At 55.3% G+C, this 21,443-nt stretch overlaps 2 protein-coding genes across 2 annotated transcripts in view; both read left to right on the top strand.

Annotated features, from left to right (window-relative positions):
- The window catches only part of OBSCN (obscurin, cytoskeletal calmodulin and titin-interacting RhoGEF), a 107,444-nt gene extending 88,308 nt beyond the window's left edge, over positions 1-19,136 (top strand). The window contains exons 61-83 of the mRNA XM_078599260.1: positions 326-523; positions 656-754; positions 1,214-1,432; positions 1,765-1,837; positions 2,071-2,115; positions 2,247-2,299; positions 3,179-3,334; positions 4,341-4,483; positions 5,864-6,064; positions 7,865-7,947; positions 8,648-8,812; positions 9,303-9,462; positions 10,319-10,432; positions 10,891-11,055; positions 11,827-11,985; positions 12,515-12,710; positions 13,495-13,608; positions 13,961-14,128; positions 14,512-14,614; positions 14,928-15,060; positions 15,697-15,793; positions 16,944-16,986; positions 17,937-19,136. Coding sequence (XP_078455386.1) covers positions 326-523; positions 656-754; positions 1,214-1,432; positions 1,765-1,837; positions 2,071-2,115; positions 2,247-2,299; positions 3,179-3,334; positions 4,341-4,483; positions 5,864-6,064; positions 7,865-7,947; positions 8,648-8,812; positions 9,303-9,462; positions 10,319-10,432; positions 10,891-11,055; positions 11,827-11,985; positions 12,515-12,710; positions 13,495-13,608; positions 13,961-14,128; positions 14,512-14,614; positions 14,928-15,060; positions 15,697-15,793; positions 16,944-16,986; positions 17,937-18,756 — 3,707 coding nt within the window. The 3' untranslated portion in view covers positions 18,757-19,136. The remainder of the gene's footprint in view (positions 1-325; positions 524-655; positions 755-1,213; positions 1,433-1,764; positions 1,838-2,070; positions 2,116-2,246; positions 2,300-3,178; positions 3,335-4,340; positions 4,484-5,863; positions 6,065-7,864; positions 7,948-8,647; positions 8,813-9,302; positions 9,463-10,318; positions 10,433-10,890; positions 11,056-11,826; positions 11,986-12,514; positions 12,711-13,494; positions 13,609-13,960; positions 14,129-14,511; positions 14,615-14,927; positions 15,061-15,696; positions 15,794-16,943; positions 16,987-17,936) is intronic.
- On the top strand, positions 18,773-20,981 carry LOC144721595 (uncharacterized). Its single transcript, XM_078599391.1, has one exon. It carries the CDS (start codon positions 19,194-19,196, stop codon positions 19,815-19,817), a length of 624 nt encoding a protein of 207 aa, XP_078455517.1. The 5' UTR covers positions 18,773-19,193; the 3' UTR covers positions 19,818-20,981.
- The last annotated feature ends 462 nt before the right edge of the window (positions 20,982-21,443 follow it).

The following is a 21,443-nucleotide window of genomic DNA, read 5'->3' as shown; positions in this document are numbered from 1 at the left end:
GAGGCATAATTAATTTACCCGTTATTTACCCGTTAAAAATCATCGTCCTGATTGTCATGGGTTGAGATGTGATTTGAAGTCCTCTGAGCGCTCTATATCAACAAATCATTATTGTCAGCCATCATCGATCCACAGCTGGATGTAGGCCTCCACAAGCTTTCACCATCACTCACAATCCTGCAGGATATTTAAGAGCAGACTGCCATCTGTGGAGCTCCCGCGTGCCGCGGTGAATCAGCAGTGGCGGCAGCGGCGGTAGAGGTGGTAGCGGTGGCGCCGGCTCGCACGAGCGAGCACAGCGAGATGGTTACGTGTCCCGGCGCAGGCTCGCCGGCCCCACGTGTCTACTGGTTCAAGGACGGGCAGCCGCTGCCGGGCTCCGAGCGGCTGCAGCTGCGCAGCGACGGGGAGCAACACACGCTCGCCATCGCCCTCCCGACGGCGGACGACGGCGGAGAGTACACCGTCTGCGCCAGCAACCCCGCCGGTTGCGTCTACACGTCGGCGATCCTCGTGCTGCAAGGTTCTGAAGCGCGCCACCTGCGCGGCGGGCCTGACTAGGCCGTAGTTTCTGTCACTGTGGTCTCTGTATGTCCGCCTGTGTGTCAGCGAGCACACTTGTCTGTGTACCGGTCTGTCTTGTGCGTGTCTGTAGGTGAGCAAAAGAAGTTGACACCGCCGCGGTTCGTGGAGAGATTCAGCAACAAGCGCGTGCCGCGTGGAGGCAGCGTGACGCTGGCCATCACGTTAGAGGGTGAGATGAGCACCAGCCAATCCCGCTTCGCCGCTCACGCCGATCAACACGCGCATCCGCCTGACTTTAACAAATTGCTTTCTCTGCGCAAGAATCGCACTGATGTAGTTTTTATGACAAAGATGTACATTTATGTATTTTAAATAATAACATTTACACATGTATGTTGAACTTAATTTCGCACCGTACATAGAAGTTGTTCATATTCATCCTCAACCGCTGCAGGATGAAGGCCTCCCCATGCCATCACCATCTCCCACGGTCCTGCGATGTAGCCATCGTGGAATCATTACTACCGTATTAAAGTTATTTATATTATTATAATTAACAGGGTAATAACTGTGTGGCTCTATTGCCAACACTGCTGCAGTTCACGCACATAGGCTGAGTGAGCGCGCGTCACGTGAAGTAACGATACCCTTGCGTACGCATTGTGCGATCGTGGTGCTGTGCGAGCAGGCTCCCCAACGCCCGACGTCACGTGGCTCAAGGAGGACTCCGCGGAGGACGTGACGTGGATCAAGGAGACGAGCGAAGGGTTCCGCCTGGAGAGCGCGGGCGCCTGCCACAGCCTCACCCTGGAGGCGGTGGCGCCGCAGCACGCCGGCCACTACACCGTCATCGCCACCAACCCCGTGGGGCAGGCCATCTGCACGGCCTACGTGGACGTCCGGCGGCGTGAGTCCCCTTGCTTCCTCTCCTCCAGCCGCCACCACCGCCACTACCGTCACCACCGCCACCACCGTCACCACCACCGCCACCATCGTCACCACCATCGTTACCACCATCAACGTCATCACCGTCACCACCACCGCCACCGTAACCACCACTACTGTCACCATCACCACCGTCACCACCGCCGCCACCGCCACCACCACCCCCACCATCGTCACCACCACTACTTCCACCACCATCATCACCGCCGTCAATGTCACTGCCACCGCCAACGCCACCAACAGCCACAAGCGGCGCTCATTGCACTCAAGGCCACTCCTCCCATGCTGTTCCAGCACGTGAAGCCGAAGGGGAGAGCGAAGATCTGGCGACAACCCAGGAGGAAAGACTCAGCTCCTACCTGCATAGGTGAAGGTTCAGCACCAACGTATAAATACATGCGCGCGTGCGTGCGTGAACCAACATACTTATAAAACCAATATATATGCAGGTTAATATAGATGTATACATATAATGGGCAGGTTTCTTAAATCCCCCTGCCTCCATCCATGATGTTTGCTTTCTTCTCCATTTAAAAAAGAAATGTCATGCACTGTGTTGACATATGGGGAATGACAAACAACCTTGTGTCGTTCTTTCAGCCTGCCGGAAGACATCGCCAGAGAGCACGCGGAAGGAGAGAAAAGGTATTGAGTTACATGCCTCAACAACTGAACCTCTGCTGCTATCGGAACATTTCGTATTTTATGAACACGTCCAAGCGCAGAATACGTGACGGGGGTGTTTACTCCATCTTGCCCGCCCCTGTTTTCCCCAGGCCGTTCTTCGAGGACATTTCGGTGCAGCCGCCAGAGCCTGAACACGACTACCGTGAGGAGCCGACAGCCGGGCCCCAGCTTTGGCCCACGACACGACCCTGTTTCACGACGTCACGGAGTCAACTGCGGTTGCCGATTCTGGAATTAACGAACCCGTTTCCTGGGCGCTGAGAAACCCGGGGAATTCTCCCTTTGGTTGAAATTGCAGCACTTGGCCGCGGCGCGAGGGTTTGACCTCCGGGTTGGAGGCCTCGCACTTTCGAACCCGAGCAGCGCAGCACGGTCCGTTATCTCCGCCGCTCTGATCCGCACGGTGCATAACAATTTAATTTGTATCTGAATTAAGAGAGCTCACGGGATGCTGCCGTGCATGCGTAAGGTTGAGGTCATCGGACTTGCAACCCAGAGGTCGCCGGTTCGACCTCCCGGTGCGGCAGTTGAAAACAATTGGCAAGTTTGTCAAATCCTCTGTGCAGCCAGCAGTATTAACGGCGACACCCTGGGTTAGTCCATTGACAGGTGACGTGCGGTGGGGTGGAGTGTGGATACTGCCAGACGTGCGGTGGGGTGGAGTGTGGATACTGCCACCCCTCCCAAGACATTTGGCCTGCATGGAAGAGTAGGCCTAACATTCTCTAAAGGGACTCTAAAGGGAGCCCTTTTAAATGGAGGTCCTTCCGCCAGCATTGGCATGAGCAAGAAATTGCTGGGCTGCGCCTTTACCTTTCTAGCAATCTTGGCAAGGTATGAATGTATGTTCAACTTCGATCGCACCGTACGTAGCCAACCATGCTAATCGGAGTTGCGAGTCATGAGCCGGCCCCATGGGCTGGCAATAACGGGGGGGACCCCTGACCTGGCGACACAAAGTTGAATTTGAATATCCACCGAGTGTCCACTCTGCCAAGTAACCACGCACTTTGCTCCGCAGTCCTGGAGGCAGACGGCACGCTGAGTCGGGACGAGCTGCCCGTGCCCGAGAGGGACGGGCGCGAGTCGCGCGGCAGCACCGTGTCGCTCACCGAGGAGCTCATCCACCGGCTCACGGCACAGATCTCCGACATGGTCTGCACGCGCTTCTCCAAAGGTTGGACGGCCGCTCCATCTGACAACCACAAAGATCCCCCCCCTGCGCCCCCTGTGTGTGGCCCGGCACCGGCGATAACCACGAGGCCCAGGGACCGCCGGGACAGCTGGGGCGGCACCAGTGGGGAGTGGGGGCCTTCACCACGTAGTCCCAGATCCCACAACAAATGTTCCCGTGTAGCCCACATAGAATGCCGGGGCAAGTGCTGTTAGTAAGCACTTTTTAAGTCTTGGACAGTGCACGAAGAGGTGGTCTGGCCAGCACTGTGCCCGGCCACCTTTGTCTCCCAAGCGCCGATGTTCACACACCATGTGCCAGGAGCTCATTTAAGGCTGAGTTGACGTATGGAAGGCCTGAAAACGGTTCCGATATTCACCTTGGCCAAGCATGGTCCCCAGTTTTGTAGCACTTTACTCCTTCCCATTCCAATGACATTCGTGTACGTTTTCAGTTTTTCTTCCGGATCCATTCCAATGACGTACATGTAAAATAAAATATCGGTACCGAGGCTCCCACAAGGCCATGCGGGAGGGCTTGTGGCACAGTTTGGCGCCAGCTAAACCGTAAAGTGCGGTCGTGTCGCTCGTTCTCTGCGGTGAGTACAATGTGCTTAAAAAAAACAGCGCCATGCCTCTCTTAAATAAATTTAAAGCTCAACCTCTTGCGCGTTCCGAAATTCAGCGGTGAAGGGGACCCCGCCCTGCAACTTGCAGACGTCTCGGAACGGGAAAGGGTTCACTGCCGCACACACCGGTGCTGTTGTGTTCTTACCAAAGCAGAACAATTCCCTTTTCAAGCAAACGTGAGCAAAGCAGTTCACTAATCGCCATGGAGCAGACGTATTTATAGGCTCACGGAATGATAGGTCCTGGTGCACCACCTGTTTTGCGGTACGTTATCGCACTGCCACCAATGTTCAGGCCAAGCCAAATCCAAACTTAGCCGAGTACTGCGTGCCGGCCCCCCTCGTGCCCCCCCCCTCGCCCCACCCGCTTGCCACGAGCAGTGTCGCTGCGCGTCCCTGGCGGCGAAGGCAGCGATGACGATCAGCGAACTCCGCTGACGACGCCGCGCCGCGGACGCTCGCGTCCCACCTCCGGCATCCTGGAGTCGCCCATCGAGTCGGACGAGGGCGACGCGGCCATGGAGGTACCATGCCTCCCACCCCCCTCCCCCCACACCCCCCCACCCCGTCCCCCAGCATCGTCGGTGCTTGCTTCACGACGCTTCCTCTTGGGGTTTATTTACAATGTAGGAAAACCGGACTAACTTAGAAATTGTGCGCTGACATCGTCATCATCACAATCTTCAGCCGTGCTGGACGAAGGCCTCCCCGAGCCGTGGCTCCAAAGCTCACACAGTCCTGCGATGCAACAATCCGCCGGCGCCGACGCGACGTTGTTGTCACGTCCCCGACGTTGTCCGCCACGCCGTGGTTATTCTCTCGCCCCGACCGCCGCGGCGACGCGTTCTGCCCTAGCCCACTTTTCGTTGCTGGTCGAAATTATCCTCTCTCGGACGCACATGCTGTTCTCTTGCTCCACGTGTTCTTTTTGAATGTGCGCGTCGTGTGTTTTGTCCGTTACCAAACACCACGCGTGACGTTCGGAGTGCAATCGCGCCCGCTACTCTGTGCGACGTTCTGCAGCCACGCTGTTGCATGCAACGCTCGCGTGGCTCGACGCAAAATTATATCTGCACCCTTTAATGCGGCGGTTTTACTGAAATAAAACAGGGGCAGAGTGTCACGGCTCTCCCAGCTCGCGGACAAAGCTGCTGGCGGGGCGAGGGGCCGCGAGGCGACACTGCCAGAGGATTCCTTCCTCCCGCATCTGTTAGCCCCGTGACGGCTCGTCCGGCTGGCGATTTGATGATTCGTCACGACTCGGGCTTGAATTATCATTCAAGAAGCGATGGTTATTTTTACATCACGTGAACCAGTGGGTATCCAGCGCATATGAATCATAATAACCTGTCCCTACATGCATTTGAATCGGTGAATCGATGCGATGTTACGCGCGTCGAATTTAGCCGCCGAATCCCCATCGTGGAATTTCAACATCAGCTACGATCGATCCACTGCTGGACGAAGGCCTCACCAGGCCGTCACCATCTCTCACGGTCTCGCGATGCAACAATCCATCCAGGTCCAATGGACGATCTGATTTCATTGTTCCATCTCCACGGTAGCTTTCTCGAGTGGGCTTTCTCCTTTTGCTGCTGTTTGGTTGTTAATCTTGACAGTCGGCCGTCAATCCCTTCTATTTAGTTTTCTTACAGTCCAATCGACGGCTCTCATATGCGTGTTCGCGTTGTAGAGTACGTTCATTGGCATGATGTCCGACGTTTCGCTACAGATTCAATGAGCTTCTTCAAAAAATTACGTCCATATGTTCTCAAAGCCTTCTCATAAGAATAAACTAAGTCCAGCACCTCCAATTAGCACGGTCGGCTACATACGGTGCGAAAGAAGTTGAACCTACGTACACACATACACACACACGTCGTCCTCTGTCCACTCTGCCCCAGGGCATGGATGAGTTTGTCGCGACCTCAGACGTCGCCCCGAGTGGCGAGGAGCCCGAGTGGGTGCCGCTGCGCAGGGGGCAGCACGTGGAGGTTCTGGACTGCGCTCACCCTTTGCGCTGGCTCGTGAGGACCAGGCCGAGCGTCACGGAAGACTTCCGCCAGGGCTGGGCCTCGTCGGCCTTCCTGGAGAAGCGTCCGCCGGTGAGACACCCACACTGGCAACCTCCCCCCCCCCAAAATTTTTTTTTATATCGCTATGTATACAGGGTGTTTCAAAGAGATCGGCCCAATTTCAAAGCAGTATATTTCACGATGGCAACATGTTACAATTACATACAAAGTTACAAACGGTTTAATGAGTTATCACGTTTTACTAACCATTTTAGAAATGCTCTATGTGCCCTCCACCTGCTGTACGGACAACATCGAGGCGATAGTTGAATTCGGCCCAAACGCCTCTCAAAGTGTCTTCTTCTACTGAAGTCACCGCTGCCGTGATTCTGTTTTTGAGGTCATCCAGATTAGTCGCTAATGGTGGCACAAAAACACCTCGGTCTTTGACGTCTCCCCACAATAAAAAGTCGCAGGCTGTGATGATGTCTGGGGATCTTGGGGGCCAAGAGTGTAGCGCCAAGTCTTGGGGTCCCGTGCGACTTATCCAACGTTGAGGCAGCGTGTCTTGCGAATGACTGAGGCTAGGGGCTGTTTGTGTGCTGGGAGAGGCATCGAGTGGTAATCATTTGAAAATCTGCCCCGCCCTTTCAAGTGGTAAGAGTTTCATTCATGGGCGGTTCGTGGTTGCAAAGATATAGCGATTTCAAATCGGGTCCATTTATTTTAAACACCCTGTATATGTGTATGTATGTATATGTATTTGTGTATGTTGAACTTCTTTTGCACCATACGTAGCCAACCACACTAATTGGAGGTGCGGGGGAAGGCCAACAAACTAAACACAAAAAGCAGTTCTAAGAGAAATGAGTTTTCAATCTAGTGCATTGCTCCAGTGGCTTCCTGATATCGGAAAGGTTTCCTAATATCGGAGTTGGACAGCTTCATATTGAAGACCGAGGTCAAGGGGTCACCATGGCCAAAGCCGTCGATGCCACCACGGCCAGTGCACCACGCCAACGCTCTCTCCCCTGCGCCAGAGCCCGCAGCTGCTGCTGTCTGCACGCAGCTACCTCCAAGATGTGCCCTGAGAGTCGAGCTTCATGACGGATCAAACCCAATACTGTAGCACTAGCATAAACCCCGACGCTCATTCGAGCACATTTAAGACCACAGCATCACTGCGTTCATTACTACCAGTTATGTGCTGACATTAAAGAGTTTCCTTCATTTTAACTTTGATGTAGCTTTATAATCCGTACGTCACATTTAAAAACCCGGACCTGAAATAACCGAGAGGAATGACGATGGAGAGTTTGGCGTGAGGCATGGGTAGTGGTGGTTGTGGTGGACCAGCCAAGGCGAGAAACTGAATAAAGAAAAAGTGCCCCCCCTCCGCCCCCCCACTCCCACCCCCCCCCCCCCCAAAACGATAACATCCCTGGGCCCCCCTCAAACGTAATCCAGCCGGACATGGGAGAGCCTCGAAGATGGAGATATTAAAATAATTCGCTGACTCACAAAGGCGCTTGCTGTGTTAAGTCATTAGAACATAAATTTGAGGCCTCGAAATAGGGCTTAAGCTAAATTGAGTTTGGTGCACGTTGCTGCATTCATCTTCAACTATGCCACGGCAACTTTTGCAGGTTTTATCAGCCGCTATGTGTAAAAGCACAAAGTCAATTTAAAACACTCGCGTTTGCGTGTTCTTTGAATTTAAGTGTGAACGTATGAATGTACGTTGAACTTCTTTCGCGCCGTACATAGCCAACCTTGCTAATCAGAGGTGCGGGAGGAAAGACAAGAAACTAAGACACACCTAAAGCACTTCTACATAAATTCTTTTCAGGAATAAATGAGTTGAATACCAACACACTTTGTTTCCCCCAGGATTTCCCTATGGATGCACAACGGCAGAGAGAAGATGAATCGCTGAAGGCGTTGTCACCAGAAGAGGACCAGAGGCATTTTCAGTATGTTTTTAAACTTTAAAAGGCCACTGCTTTGTGCATTCCCCACTCCCAAACTCACACTCACATGTACACATGCCTGTCAACCCATACGGTTTACCCGGATTCTTGTGCAGGGAAATTTAGTCTCCAGGTCCATACGGCGTTCAGCCGTTTCAATACGGGGCTAAAACAAATTGCTTATTTGTTTGTGTTTCTCCCTTGTGATGGGACTTTGTAGGATGAACGTGGAGATTTATAAGGGCCACGGGGTGACCAATAAGGTCTGAATTGGTCTGTAATAAGGTAGGGCACTAAGGGGTTGACAGGTTTGTGTACATACTCTTGTTTTGTAAAATAATTTGTTAACAGAAAACATTTCCACAAAAAGCGCGATCCCATAATGTACTGCGGCGAAAAGGCAATAAATCATTCAACAGCCGAACAAACAAGTTAGGGTAGAGCCTAGACTGTCACGTCTGACTGAATGTCTACGATATGAATACACCTGATCATTTTACAACGAGAAGTGCACTTCCAAATGCCAATGTAGCATACATCCAATCCACTGCAATCTCGATTCCCCCTAGAGATGGAAATTACCCTGTAAGTCTGTAAGACCAACGCGCAAACGTAGCCACGTTCGCAAAGGTGAGCTTGCGGCACGCAAACAAAAAATCCTGCTCCCGAAGCCGCTTCCTGTAGCAGGCTTTCCGTGCGACAGGGCGCTGCTGGGCGAGCTGGTGGCGTCGGAGGAGGCGTTCGTGCGCGACCTGGAGTTTGTGACGTCGCACCACGCGCGCCACGTGGAGACGGCGCCCGGCCTCGTCGACTCGCAGAGAGACGTCATCTTCCGCAACCTGCCGGACCTGATGCACTTCCACAGCCGGTAAGGGCATCCCGCGGTTGCGCTCGCCCGCACGGTGACTCTCTAACGCAGGGGGTGGGGGAAACCATTTCCCTACTCGGGGCCAAATAAGATTTTCAGTACCTTTGGCACCAACCACAGCGTTAATGCGCAAATGAGTGTTACCCAATAACAACTCAGAAAATAAAATAATGCGCACGCGTCGTCCGCTGAGCTTAAAGAGCCCCTTGCGGCTGACAATAAGTGAGTGAGCGGCGCTAACGTTAGACTCAGAGCGGCGTTGCCAGGGTGAATATATTCCCCTCTAGTGCTCGGTTGGTGCCGTGAAGATGTCGCGAAGTATCACATGGCCGTGGCCGTTGTGAAATGAATTCGTGGGCTGTATCCATAGGCTCGCTCCCCCCAACCCCGTTCTCATTATTCGACGCGGGGATGGTAACCACCACTGTCTGCCTGCCCCTCGGCCTCCTCCTCCTCCCCCTCCTGTGCTGCCCGCATCGTCGCTGGCCAGGGTGCTGCTCCCGCGCCTGCGCTCGTGCCAGGACGACACGGACGTGGCGCGTGCCGTGCTGCAGAGCCGCCACGAGTTTGACCGCCACGTGCAGTTCCTGTACGGAAAGCCCAGGGCTGATGTGCTGCTCATGAGCGGCCCCACGCAGGCTGCGTTTGAGGTGAGGAACACGTGACGATCCATCCGCAGGACCGCCAACCCCCGACGGATCCAAGAATCAATTTCTCTTTTAGTCTCTTCTGTACGATATCGTTTATGTCGTCTGTTTTGTTTTGTTCTATCTGATACATTCTGTCTCGTTTGCTGCGTCTCATTTGTTATTTTTGCAATGAAATACATTCACATACATTTGCGTATTATTTAGAAAAAAAAACTAATTTACAACCGAGTCTACCTCACATCACACAATGTGTCTATTCTGAGCGTACGGGTCAATCGATGAATCGTTTTAAATCCTCCCGGGAGACTCGGGCCTTGCATCGGTCAAACTGCGCTCATCCTCGTTTTGACTGGCGTGTGCAGTTGATCGCTTTACGAGGCACGAGGTAAAGTTTCAGAATCGTGTACGGTTGCCTGCTGGCTTGCGATGACACAGATGATGCGGTGCAAATTTATCCTTGAGCGATAATTCTTAACTTCCAAATAACGTAGCTGGAAAGGAAGTGCGCGCGGCTACTGCAGTGCATCATCGTGTCTGAATAACTGCGTGCGCTTGTAAATTGCGAAACGCCGACGATAACATTTGAAATACAAAGAGCGTACGTTCATACCTTCGAATCATCTCATTATTTAAGTCCATCCACAGATTTGGAGAAGGGAGTCTCGTTTTATAATTATCAAACACAAGCGGGAGCAGAGCGACGCTGCGTGTGCCACGGTAGCAGCGTTGCCGACAGCGTTCGCTTTGAACCCCCGCTCAGAGTTGACGAGTGCCCTTTCAATCGCTTATTAAATAACAAAAAAACACCCAAGTGATGTCGACGGCGCTTTGTGCGCGACCGACTGCCCCCTCGCAGAGGTACGAGGAGGCCCTGCAGGAGGGGCCGAGCCCGGCGCGGCCGCTCCGCTCCGTGCAGGAGTACCTGGACCTGCCGCTGGGCCAGCTCGGGGCCTACCAGTCATCGCTCAGGGTGAGGGGGAGAGCAGCACGGCCCTCCGTCTGTGTGCACGTGGGATGCATCGGGGAGGCGTCTGCTGCCGGTCTGTCGTGGGTAACCGCAAGATGTGGAGTAAAAATAAGAATCAAAGTTATTTCCTGCTCAAATGAGCAATGATACTTGTGCTCATCGCCTTTAAGAGCCCTGAGCCGGTAGAGGAAGCGTTGCACGTCCCTACGCTGGGGGCGAAGAGCCATCCACAAAATGTTCCACCTCTGGCAAGCACGCACACACACGGGTCAACACATGCAGCACACACGCACACAGATCAACACACACACACGCGCTCACGTATTCACAGTACACGCACAGATTGGATTATTTTTTTTTTAAACACGACAGCGTCCCCCTTTGCCACCACCGCAATGTACGTGGAAAACCCAATAACGTATGACAAGCGGAGGAGGTCACGTGACGCCCATGTGCCACAGGAGCTGATCAGGCGGAGAGCCGACCGGGGGGGCGACTGCGCACAGCTCCAGGAGGCCTACGCGCTGGTGGCCGCGGTGCCGCGCCGTGCCGAGGACCAGATGCACCTCTCCATGATGGAGGGGGCGCCCAGCGACCTGCCGGACCTGGGGCCGCTCGTCCGGCAGGCACGTCGCCCACCCACAGCGACAGCGGGATGTCAAAATTTTTAAAACGTTTATTTGTTGATAAACCAACGTCATGATTGGTACGCTCGGAGGGGCGTCACTGGCTAGCACACGACTTGAGTTCGATTCCTAGCCACGGCTAACATCAGTGGCGAGTGGTATCTGAACTGGGCTTGCGGCCTTGCCCCCCGCTTCCCCACCACGCAACCCCCAGCCCTTTCGTCAACTCGCCCTGACCAGCGTGGAGAAGAATGGTCAAGCAACGCTCATCACCGACACAGGGCGAGGAGGCCGCCGTCGAACAGTGTTTTGACAAAGGCTGTAAATAATGATAATGAAGCGGGGAGGCAGAGCCGTCAGCGGGACCACGTGTAAGGGGTTAGGGGGTGGCCAAGTCCAGAGTAACGTCCGCACGGTGCGTGCGCCGAGAAGCTTACGGGTGCCCTTTAGCATTGGCGCCTTAATGAGCGCCCTCAAGAAGGTCAGCTGAGCACGCTATTTTCAGCTGCACGCCCCAGCTTGAGGGACGTTTTACAAATTCCAGAAAGTCTTGAGTGACGTCTTAGAAGCCAGAGGTGTCGGGGCAACAGGTGGCTCCGCTGCGCTTCCCGTCGTGTTTGTTTATTGCGGGCCGGTCCGTGTCGCCGTGTGCACGCGGTCGCGCACATCTGTGTACGAGGCGCTCGCTAACAGCGTCCTTATCGCCCAACAGTCCCCGTGCAAGGCTATACGAGGCTCTTTGTCTTTGTGTGCACGCGGTCGCGCCCGCAGGACACGTTTGTGGTGTGGGAGGGGCGGCCGAGCCCGCGCGCCTCCTGGAGGGGTCGAGTGCGACACCTCTTCCTCTTCCCCACGCGCCTGCTCATCTGCAAGCCGCAGCGCGGCAGCGGCACGGACTCCATCGTCTTCCTGTGCCGCCACAACCTGCCGGTGAGACGCCGCACAGCTCGCCGGCACGATGTGGGGGCCTGGGATTTACTTTTGCGCGATTTACAGTTGTGTGCTTTTTAATGACCGTGACCAAGTCCTCCGGAATGGTCCTGGTCTCGTCAAGACCTCGCAAGCTAAGCATGGTGGAGCCTGGATAGTGCTTGGATGGGCGACCACCACCGTGCATAGACCAGGTGCTATAGGCTGCTGTGGGAATACGTTCAGCAAATCCATTCCTGTATTTACTATGATCCGACATCTGTCCTTTCCGCCTTCACCAACCCACACTGACCAGAGTGGTGAAGTATGGTCAGACATCCTGCGCAGCACAGGGATGTACTCATCCAGCAGTGGATTTAGGGGCTGTACATGTAACTTGCTTTCAATGACCGTTAGTTACATCCGGTGTGGGCAGGACCCCCGTGACTTTATTCGTCTGGATCGTGACCACTCTGTCAACGTCTCTTGCGTTGCGTTTGCCATCGATGACCCCCCCCCCCTCGTCTCTCCCCCCCGCCGTGTCCCGCAGCTGAGCGACGTGGAGGTGAGCAGCGCGGCAGAGACGGACGAGCGGACCTTGGAGCTGTGGGACGAGCGCGAGAGCGGCCTCGAGAAGCTGACGCTGCGGGCCCGTAGCCCCGCGCAGAAGCAGGCCTGGCTGCTGGAGCTGCAGCACCTCCAGCGCGGAATCGAGCGGCACGTGCAGGAGACGCCGGAGGCCTGGAGTACGCATCGCACGCACGTACCCCCACGCGCCACGCACGCGCCCCCATCGCACGCACGTGCCCCCACGCGCCACGCACGCGCTCGTGCCGGGGTCACGTGACACGGCCAAGCCACGGCATGTATCGTACGCGAGAATCGTTCCGTCCGATTCCGCAAAAATATTTGCATCATCGTTGCTCCTTTTAATTTGTAATTTACTAGATTTTCTGACAATATGTTAATTAAATAACGGACATAATTACTGTTCTAAATACAGTAATAATTGACCGCACAGCGGTTCTAGGATGTCACCGTTTCCTGTGTAACTGGTAGCACGTGCGTCACGAGTGTTAAATGGCAGCCACATTTAAACTAACCTCTGTTTGTACTGGTAGTACAACAAAGCACAAACAAACCACACTAAAGAGGCAATAGACATAAAAAAGTGATGTGAAACTGATATCACGATAATCCTCACATCATACAAACTAGCAACGTATCTTCCCGTAAACGATGACATCATTCCTTACAAACGACAAAGAGATCCATCTCTATGAAGTTGTCGTATAGATAGATAGGAAAATCCAGGCTGAGCTCTGGAAACGAAGGCCCTGAAAGAATCCGCACGAGAACGAGCGACGCGTAAGAATGAGCGACGCGTGAGAACGAGCGACGCGCGAGAACGAGCGACGCGTGTGAATGAGCGACGCGTGACAACGAGCGACGCGTGACAACGAGCGACGCGTGTGAAGGAGCGACGCGTGACAACGAGCGACGCGTGTGCTGTGTGGGTGACGTGCGCAGCGCCGCCCGAGTTCGTGGAGCCGCTGTCGGACTGCACGGCGCGGGCGGGCGACATCGCCACCCTGCAGTGCCGCGTGTCGGGTTCGCCCAGACCGGTCATCACCTGGCACCGAGGTAACGCACAGCCCCAACAACTCCCGTCAACTCCTCGCCGCGCCGACTGCATCTCCTCCACATTGCTGAGCAACCGAGCGAGAGAGAGAGAACGAACGAGAGCGTATACACCGCTGCTGCTCACTGCCGGCCAAATCTCGTGACGTTTCACCCATTCGGAGGTGAAACGAGAATCAAGTGAAGCGGCGTAGCGATCGAACGGGTCGTGTTGGTACAGAGGGACCCTCCAAGTTGTTGCAGCCGTCGCTGACCGGCCACCTTGACCCCCCACCCTCCACCCTGTGCGTGCATGTGTGCGCGTGCGTGTACGTGTGTGTGTGCGTGCGTACGTACGTGTGCGTGCACTGCACAGACGAGCGGCCACTGGAGATGGAGGACCGCCTCTCGCTGAACGAGGACGAGCGGCGTGGCTGCCGGCTGCTCGTGATCCGCGTGTGTGCCTCCGACGCCGGTCACTACAGCTGCGTCGCCAACAGCCCCGCCGGCACGGCGCGCTCCACCGCCCGCCTGAACGTGCTCGGTGAGCCGGGAACGCCCACGCCCCTCGGTGACCAGTAGATTCAGAACGACGACAACCGCCGTTCCCCACCAAAGTGGCGGTGACGTCGCCATATAGCGCTTCGCCAGGCTGGGTGTACTTTGAGGCCGCGTGAAGTGTGGAAAGGCTCGCTGGCAGATGGCTGGCAGATGAGATGAACCGCCCGACCTCAAATTGACGTCAGACCTCGATACGCCCTCATCCACACGCGCTCCGACCCACGTGCACCCGAACACTTCCCAGGCCCACACTCCCATCGCTCCTGGATTCACGTACGCCAGACGCGCCGACGCGGTGTGTCCGCGCGCTCGCTAGCTCGCTGTGACCCCGCCGTCTCTCCCCGCCGCCCCCTGCCGCCCCGACAGTGCCTCCCCGTTTCAAGACGCCGCTGAGCAGTGCTGCGCTGGAGGAGGGCGAGGACGTCCACTTTAGCTGCCAGGTCACGGGGGAGCCCTTCCCGCTCGCCAGGTGATGTGAATAGTTTCACCCGCTACGCTGAGATAACAGAATAGCAATGCTTCACCAATTGTGTGCACGAGATTGCATTCTGAAACGCACGAATCCGTAATAACACCTCATCTAACTGCACTCAAGCATCTCGCCCTTTGGTAATGAGTGATGTCCGAAACCCGCTCCTTCGCCGACTCGTACTGAACCGGTGTGGTGAAGTACGGTCAAACAACCAGCGTGACTGGAACGGCATGGAAAGGCCTTTTATTCAGCGGCGGATAAATTAATCTTCGTGTAAACATCGCCGCGGGGTGGGGGGGTTGGCGTGCAGGTGGTTCAAGGATGGCGAGGAGGTGTGCGGTGGCGACGAGCGGCTACGAACCCAGAGCGATGAGGAGCGCGGCCGCCTCAGCCTCACCGTGCAGCGGGCGAGCAAGGCCGACGCGGGCAAATACACCTGCCTGGTGAGCGACTGGCGGTGGCGTGCTCACCCACAGGAGTGCAATCTCCCCTTCGCCTTGCCAGAGTTCGTAAGCCGAGGGTTCCAGTGAGAGTATTTGTGCTCACGGCTCTCGCTCTGTCGTTTGTTGTTCTGCTCATCGCCGAGTGTCGGTGACGTTGACGGTGAAGCTCGTCCACTCTCTGCGATTCTTCGCTGTAGCGTTGACTGGCACAATGACTTCCCAGTTACATTCACAATGCTGCCCGTCCATCTTTGTCGACCGTTTCCCTAGCCGATGACAAAGGTTGTGTTGAATGCTCTGTGGCTGTGGAATCGCAAGCAATGGTTCATTAAGCGTAGATGTCACCAATTGACACATTAATTGTGGTTGTGTAAACGTTTGTGAGGTTGAAGACCAACACGAGCGCAGCATCAGCACGTCAAGCTTCGATACTGCAATTTTACATTTCTCCATCATTTATGGGACTCGATAACAATGTAGCTGCTGTGCCGTCTCCAACAGAGGGAACCGCTCAGGCCGAGTGGCTCGGCCACGTTCCCCGTTGCCGTTGGTCAGTGAGAACGAGCGAAGTGAACGAGGTCGTCGTCGTGGTGGTGGTGGTGGTGGTGATGGTGGTGTTCTCTCCGTTGCCCCCAGCTGGTGAACGCGGCGGGCGAGGCAAGGGACTCGGCGGAGCTTTACGTGCCTGTGCCCGTGCGGGCTGCCGGTGCCAGCCAGGCCGTGCTGGTGGAGGGTGAGGCCACCTCCCTCCCCCCCCCTCCCTCCCCGAAGGCTCCACGCACACGGGGGCCGCTCTCTGAATGTTGAGCACGCGGCGCCATTGGGGCGTTCAGCGGCCACTTCCGAATCCCCACAGGAAGTGATGACCCCGAGTGTGTGGATTAGAAGCCACGCGAAGGGCTCTCAGAAGTAGTTCTGTGATACTCTCTGGTTCCTTCGGTAAAGTCGCGTAGATGAAGACGGCCGCTTGTGTTGCGACCGAAACGTCGTGTTTTGTTTAATTATTTTTTTTACCCACGTGACTTTACCGAAAGAACCAGAGAGTATGGATTCCTGCAGTCACGAAAGCTTCAAATCAAGATTAGTTCTGTGATATCCGCTTCTGCGGGCCATTCTCGAATGGACAGTTCTGAATGGATTATTCGATTCGTGACTGGGTAGCGAGAGCACAATCGGGATCACGCTGGGGAAGTCACAATTTTATTTTCACTCTCCTCTGCCTGAAAATCAATGAATTGTCACAATCGTTGATTCTCCTCGTATCATTGTCCCCGCGTCCTTTGTCGTCATTTCTATGTCATCAGCTTAAATGCAAATAATTTACAGAAATTGTAATCACGCGAACCAATACACAATTCGCAAGTAAAGTAATATTTTATGCATTGCTACCTGCTTCATAAACACAAATGTGAAGTAGGAATTGGTTTTCTTAGATACTTCAGGTTCCTCTTTCTCAACAGAGGCATGAGTCAAACACCACAGGCAGGACTCTCCTAAAAAGGAAGCTTGAGACTCAGCGAAGGGAGACGTTTATACAGATGCTGTAGCTTCTAGCTCTTACTATTTACAGGATGCTTCAAAAAAATGGTAGCACTCCTTAGCATTTGCAACAACACCACGTGAAATGTGCCTCCGGGGCTCTGGAGACCACCGGGAGAAGATTCCAGGCATGTGTTGACAATGCTGGCTAACAAGTGGAAGCTATTAACAAACATCTGTTATCATGTTACAGTGTATTATCAGTTCTTTTTCCATTAAGAACGATAGTCCCATATATATGTTAACATTTTTTGAAGCACCCTGTATAATGAGTGCACAGTTTTGAAGACTCACTCTCAAAGATGGTATTTTACTAATTGTGCTCTCTTGCTGTTCTCCCACAGTAACCGAACAGGAGACCAGATTGCCCAAGAAGACGGTGATCATGTGAGTTGACTTTGTTCTTGCAGTGGCGAACATTTCCCGTCACAACACAAAGTTCGCAAGCAATCACCGCTCGCGTTCGGGAGATTTGCTGATGGAATATTCAAAGGCACAGCACGTGGTATCACTTGATTTGATCATGTAATTGGGTAGAATGTCACGACGTGCATTCTGACCACAAGTATTGTGGTTAATGCAGACATGATTCTTTGTAAAAGGTTTCAGTTTGGTGTTTTGACATCTCAACACCTGTTTTGTTGCCAGAAAAAAGGGGAAAACCTATTCTCATATTTCGTGACAGGCTTTCGTTCGATTGCACGCTTGGGATTTCTCTGAATTTGAACTTCCCGAACTGCACTCACTGTGCCTCATGACTTGGGCAGGACACATTACTCGAAGGGATGATGACAGATGGACGATGACACTGGTGAATGAATACAAAATACAACCACTGCCAGCACTGCTTGAGTCAGCTGTGTGTGTAGGAGCGAGCGACTGTGGCATCGCAAGGTCACGAGGGATGGCGACGTCACGGGGAGGCAATGGCTAACTTTGGCTGCGTGTCCCTGACTATCGGACAACTAGTTTTAAACTTGTTTAATAACTAAGACTTTAATTAACGAGTTATGATGGCCAGACTCTGCGAGGCACTGCAGAACAATGTGTTGATGTCACCGGAAGGCTATCATGGCGCACTTGCCCCTGACTTTGTGTATTATTTTAAACAAAGCTTTGAACTCGTGTCAGAAATCCCAGAAAACAGAGGCAATGTACATCTCTACTCGCGCCATTTCGTTGTGTGGGCTGCTTTTAAATCATTGCACAATATACAGCACCGTGGTGGTTCTGCAGAATCAGAGTTTGGGAAGGGAGCTGTTTTATAATCGCGTGCCTGGAATAAAACGACGATGCGACGAACGTCACTGGTCCGGTTCCCCCGTGTGCACTGACAGCGAGGAGACCATCACGACCATCGTCAAGAGCCCCAGGCTCAAGCGGCGTCCGGCACCGGCAGCTCGGACGCCCTCTCCGCTGGTGGCGCTGGCAGCCCCGCAGCCTCGGACAGCGCCCAGCGGAGCCCAGGGAGGCGGCCCCGAGGGCATACGGCTCGGCCAGTGCCGGCCCACGGAGGGAGCCCTCGAGGCAGCGGAGGAAGCGTCGCGCCCGCCGGCGGCCGCGGCGGCGACCGCGGCCCAAGCAGAGGCCCTCCGGCCAAAGCGGGCGGCGGAAATGCCGCAGACGGTGACCGAATCGGCGGAGGTCGCGTCCGGGCAGGGCCCGGCGCGGCAGGAGGCGAGCGATGCGCAGAAAGAAAACTGGTTCGAGGTGGAAGAGGTCATCGAGGTCAGGGTGAAGAAGACTCCCCGAGCGAAGGGCTCAAAGAAGCTCTCGTCCTCGGACCGTCAGAAGCGGCGCTCCAAGTCGACCGACCAGCTGCACAAGGTGAACTCGGACAACTCGAGCAGCCTGCAGGACTTGGCCCTCGCGAGCAGCGAGCCCCAGGAGCGGTCACCGGCGCTCGTGACAACAGCGGCGGTCGGGACGCCCGAGCCGCTCCTCATCTCGGAAGCGGCGGCGGCGGAGGAAGGAGGAGGAGGTTCGACTCACCTCTCGGAGGTGCATGCCTGGGTGTCCCACGGCGGAGGGCAGCGCAGCTCGTCGGGCGTCAGCGGAACAGTCGGGAAGACGATCACGCTGCAATTTGACACTGGCCGGGGCTTACGAGGCTCGGCTAAAAATAGCGGGCAGCCCGAGCCCCCGCCCAGCGAGTAGCGGGCCACCAGCGGCACTCGCGTGGGCAGCGGCGGAGGCTTCGCCATGGAAAAGCCTCCGCGCGAGTCGTAGAAGTGGCTTCGCCGTTTTGTTTTTTTTCCATGGTGCAGATTTGCGTTGTGCGTCGCGTGATTTTGTTGCGGTGTTCTGTGTAGCCCGGGTAGCAAATCGTAAATCTGTAATACATTTTTATTGTTTTAATTATTTTGTACCCAGAAAGAAAAAAAATCACGCGGAGTTATTGAAAGCAACGGGCACGCGTTACCCCGAGGTCGCTCTTTGTTTGTTGTAAACTGCAGTTGGTTATCGCCTCTGAACGAGTCCATGAAAACGCGACATCCAGGGCCGGCGACTGTCCACACACACACACGAGAGAGAGAGAGAGAAAAGTTCGTGTTAGCGAGACGTAGCGACAACTTACAAGAAGAGCCGGCGAGATGCAAGAAGAATCCTCCTCCTCACTCGCGTCGAGACGGGGGGGCGAGGCGGGAGGAGCTCCCCCGGAGCGTCCCGGCTCCTCCGCTAGCCCGAGCCTCCCTGCGAAGCGACCACGGGTACAGCAGCAGCAGCAACAGCAGCAACAGCTGCAGGCGTACCCCGAGCAAGATCAGCTGGTACCGACCAGCAACGGCGCCCAGGCTTCCATGCAACAACAACAACAACAGCAGCAGCAGGTGGTGGTGGTGGGGGAGTCGAACCTAATCCCGCCAGAGGAACGGCCCCAGCCACCCTCGTTCCTCCGCAGCCTGCGCAGCTCGGCCATCGGCGCCGGCTGCGACATTAAGTTGCGGGTGACCGTCACCGGCAACCCACGGCCGCAACTCGCGTGGCACAAAGACAACGCGCCCGTGGGCGGCGGCGGTGGCCATGGGGCGAGCCTGGAGGAGGAGGAGTACGGTTGCCTCTGGATACGCGACTGTCAACCGGGCGACTCGGGCAGCTACACCTGCGTTGCAAGCAACTCCGCCGGCGCGGCACGAACGACTGCGCGACTTACGGTCATTGCATCGCAAGGTAGAGATTGGCTCTCGCCGCCAAGTACCCCCAACACCGGCGGCTAACATCGGCGTCGTGCCGTTACTGCCGCCACGACACCCGCACGCGAATGTCAATCGGCGAAATGTTTTGTCGCGTAAAGAGCACACGGGGTGCCGATGTCGTTGCGAGCACGGCACACGGGCGTGTTGTTGGGAGGGCAAATGCACGACACTTACAATGTTGAGTACGACGTGTCGCCAGTAATTACAACTCGCATCATGTTTGTTTTAATTACGCGATCTAACCCAAAACAAACAACCCCCCCCCCCCTCTAGTGTGGATGATAATGATCGCTCGAGTCGCACGCATTTTAGACCACGCGGGATAAACCGTGGTGGTGGCAAGGGGCAACCCCCCCCCCCCATCCACAATCGGGCGATTGTCGCGAGCAATCTGGAGCGGACGTTTAGCGAATGCTCCCGCCCGAACGAGTCGCCGGAGTTGAATTGCTTTGCCGGCGACGGTTGCTGGCGACTGTTGCGCTCGAATTGGAGCGGACCAGCCTAGACCTGCAACGGCTCTAGGACGGCACCTCGATGAACCAGCCCGACTCGCGGTCCACTCAGTGTTTAGTCGAAACACGCGCACGCGAGAGGGAATGCATGCAGGGGAGGAGGGATCGATAACAACCATAACCACCACCCCACCCCCACGATCGATAACCATGCCCACCCTCCCCACACTCTCAACCGGTCCTGCCCGCGTACTCCCTCTCCCAGTCCCCTATCGCCAACCCGGCAAGAGTTGAGTTCATGGTCAAACAGCCCCAACGCAACAGCAGCAGATAACCACCGAGGCGTCGCTGTGCATTGTCTCGTTCTGCGATGCCCACGTCGCTTGTGGCCGGGGGGGGGGGGGGGTGGGCGCAGGCCAACCTCGCACCCACCAGCAAGGGCCACGTACGACGGCGTCGAGTGTTGGTCGCAGGTGGAGCGAGCGTCGTGTGGCCGCGTGGCCTCGTGCCCGCAGTGGCGGCCCCGCTGACCCTGCCACGCGCGTGCGGCAAATCCCGGGGAGGGTCGTCTGTTTGGGAATTTGCGACGCGACCGTGGAATGTAAAAAAAGGCCAGCGCGGAACCTCTCTGATGATGATGATGATGATTATTTTTATTCGCCGAGTTCTTGATTTGCAGTGATTTATTAAAAGTGGAAAGGGGGTGGGCGATCGGGAGGCCCCTGGCGAATCTAACGCGTGTCTGATGTCGTCTGATGTTTGTCGCATCTCGGGTGGCGCGGGAGGGGTTTGCGTTGAGCAGGAAAAGGGGGGTCGGTGCGATCCTGGGACGAGGGACATTGGGGGGCACCACCGCTGGGTTCGAGGCTGGGTTTTACCCCCCGGGTCCTTGCGAGGTCCTCGCATCGCGGAACCAAACTTCGCGCACCGCTGTTGGACAAACATCCACATGCAGCAGCAGCAGCGCTCTGGGTTTAACCCGCTGGTTCTCGATCGCTAAACAAATGTGCAATGTTAATGACTACAGAGGGTTTGGTGAAACAAAGTAGTTGTAACTTACGTGCCCGTGATAAAATTTGTATTTTCGATTATTTACCTTCTAAATTATAAAAAAAATCTGTGCATGTCTCGCACCCCCCAGAAAGGGGATTATGCATAGCGAGCATCCAGCGAGGCTTTCGATGGGTAAACATGG

Source organism: Lampetra planeri, chromosome 1 (assembly GCF_965212315.1).
Source record: "Lampetra planeri chromosome 1, kcLamPlan1.2.h2, whole genome shotgun sequence".
NCBI classification, from domain to species: domain Eukaryota; kingdom Metazoa; phylum Chordata; class Hyperoartia; order Petromyzontiformes; family Petromyzontidae; genus Lampetra; species Lampetra planeri.
This window is presented reverse-complemented; position numbering and strand designations above follow the sequence as displayed.